The sequence below is a fragment of the Alligator sinensis genome, unplaced genomic scaffold, assembly GCF_000455745.1.
Source record: "Alligator sinensis unplaced genomic scaffold, ASM45574v1 scaffold207_1, whole genome shotgun sequence".
Classification (NCBI taxonomy): Eukaryota; Metazoa; Chordata; order Crocodylia; family Alligatoridae; genus Alligator; species Alligator sinensis.
In genome coordinates, this window is record NW_005842112.1 from 234,329 (window position 1) to 236,460 (window position 2,132).

The following is a 2,132-nucleotide window of genomic DNA, read 5'->3' on the forward strand; positions in this document are numbered from 1 at the left end:
AAGAAAGAGGAGGAGGAAGAAGAATGTTTTTTAAACATTTGGGTCTACTTATGAAGAGGCCTGGAAAAAGCATTTTTCTTTTTAATGCAAGGAGTCTAGGGGGATAAGGAAAGAGGAAAGGAGAGAAAGCTGCGTGAAAATTTCTCTTAAAATAAGAGACTGAAACTGGTGAATTTAGAATTATTTTGTGCCTCTCACAGGAACGCTTTCATATTTTCCAACTTTATTAAGCACCACCACCACCACCCTAAGGAAGTTTCACAACCATCCATCTAGCTACACAAGGTGGAGAACTTCAACTACCTAAAGTTACATATAGCTATGAAACATCAATAAACCCATTCAAAATTATGGGGAGTAAAAAGGTTGCACATACATCTCCTAGATAAACAGCTAACTCACAATGGCTAATCTTTGGTGGAAAGACAAGTGCAGCAAAGCTACTTACGGTGGTCGTTTCGGCGCATTTGGGTCCTTCTTCTTCTTGCCACCCTTAGCTGGTCCATAATCCTTCATTTCCCTATCATATCGTACCTTGTCGGCTTTTGCCATTTCATCAAATTTGGCCTTCTCTTTGCTTGACATGGTCTAAAAGAAGAAACACGCGATTAGTTAAGCACCCAAGCAGCTGGAGAGTTACCTCAAAAACAGGATTCTCCAACCAGACAGATTCCCCTGGATAGAAGCCATTTTGGGGGCAAGGGGCCCTTTATCAAGGAGCTCTGTTTCTGGTTGAAGTAGCCATTGACAGTGTGACCAAAACAGGCACAGGGGTTGCTAAAATACATGGGGTGGTGACCTTCTGTTAGAGCCAGGCTGGAAAAGTAGGAAGCACACACCATAGGTTTTCAGTGCTTCTTTTTTCCCCCAAGTTGTCATGAGGGGGGAAAACACTCCAATGTTTTTTTAGTACAGGGTTAAATCTAAGGAAAAAGGGGACCCTTGGTTTGAACAACAAAGTTGCCATGGGAAGTTATGATGCCAGAGGAACCACTGTCACTTCAAGGCACGGCCCCAGGTTACTTTACCTTCCACCTCTCTGAGCACTTCTTGGAAAACTCTGCAAAGTTGACTGGGACCTCTGGGTTTTTTTTCTTATGTTCTTCACGGCAGGTCTGCACAAAGAAGGCATAAGCAGACATCTTTCCCTTCGGCTTCTTCGGGTCACCTTTAGCCATCTTGACTCTGCAGAAATGGGGGGGGGGGAAGAAAAAAAATAAATCTATATTTATATATAATTGTTTACATCGGGGGGGCGGTGTTCCTAGAATTATTATTTTTTTTATATATATATATTTTTATTATGATATATTTTATATTTCTATTTTTTGTCTACATGCATCACTATTTTTATATGTATGAAGGGATAACGTGTATTTTAGCCAGCTGTCACATTAGTGCTTGAACAGTATACGCAGTACCAGCCTCCTACTTCCTTGAGGAGAGCCAAGTTCACCTATAAGTAGCTGTCAACCGAGTGAGACGGCCGGACCGATATCTCTCTCGTTATGAATGCAATCCCCCGGCTTACAAAGGAACCACCCCCCCCCTCAAAAACCCCAGCGTGCGGTAATGGTCAGCCTCAAATACCGCATGACCTGCCACGCTCTGCAAGCCAAGTAGCATTCGCTCTCGCTCCACCACGAGCCGGAGCGCAGCCGCGTGCTGGTCAATGCACGGCTGCGATCAGGCAGCCACCGAGTGACGGGAGGGGGGTGGGATGCTAACTTTAGATGGCTCCCCCCCGCCTTCCTCGGGCTTGTTTCCCAGCCCTCTGCAGCAATACGTTGCCTTTATTTATTTTAAAAAGGAAAAGCTGTAAAATATTTGAAACATTTAAAAATATTTTTAATGGGGCCACATTAAAGATTTTATAGCCGGCAGGGGGGCGGATGACCCGTGCAAACAGGGACTTTATCCATGGGGGAGGAGGGGTTGGATGAATAAATAAATAAATAAATAAATAAATAAAATCAATCAATCAATCACCCCATTAAATAAGGGGGGATAATCCCCCCAAAACGCAGAGATGGGGATGGGACAAGCTGCAAACTTTCATGGGGGCGAGATTATTTTTTGTTTAAAAAAATAAAATAAAAATAAAGCCTCCCTGTCTGCTTCCCGCCATCTTC

General features: G+C 43.5%; 1 protein-coding gene across 1 annotated transcript in view; it reads right to left on the bottom strand.

Annotated features, from left to right (window-relative positions):
- Positions 1 to 1,187, bottom strand: part of HMGB3 (high mobility group box 3) — a 3,244-nt gene extending 2,057 nt beyond the window's left edge. The window contains exons 1-2 of the mRNA XM_006024637.3: positions 1,029 to 1,187; positions 449 to 588 (exon numbers count right to left, since the gene is read on the bottom strand). Of these exons, the coding sequence (XP_006024699.1) occupies positions 449 to 588; positions 1,029 to 1,178 (290 nt within the window). The 5' untranslated portion in view covers positions 1,179 to 1,187. The remainder of the gene's footprint in view (positions 1 to 448; positions 589 to 1,028) is intronic.
- Positions 1,188 to 2,132: the final 945 nt, after the last annotated feature.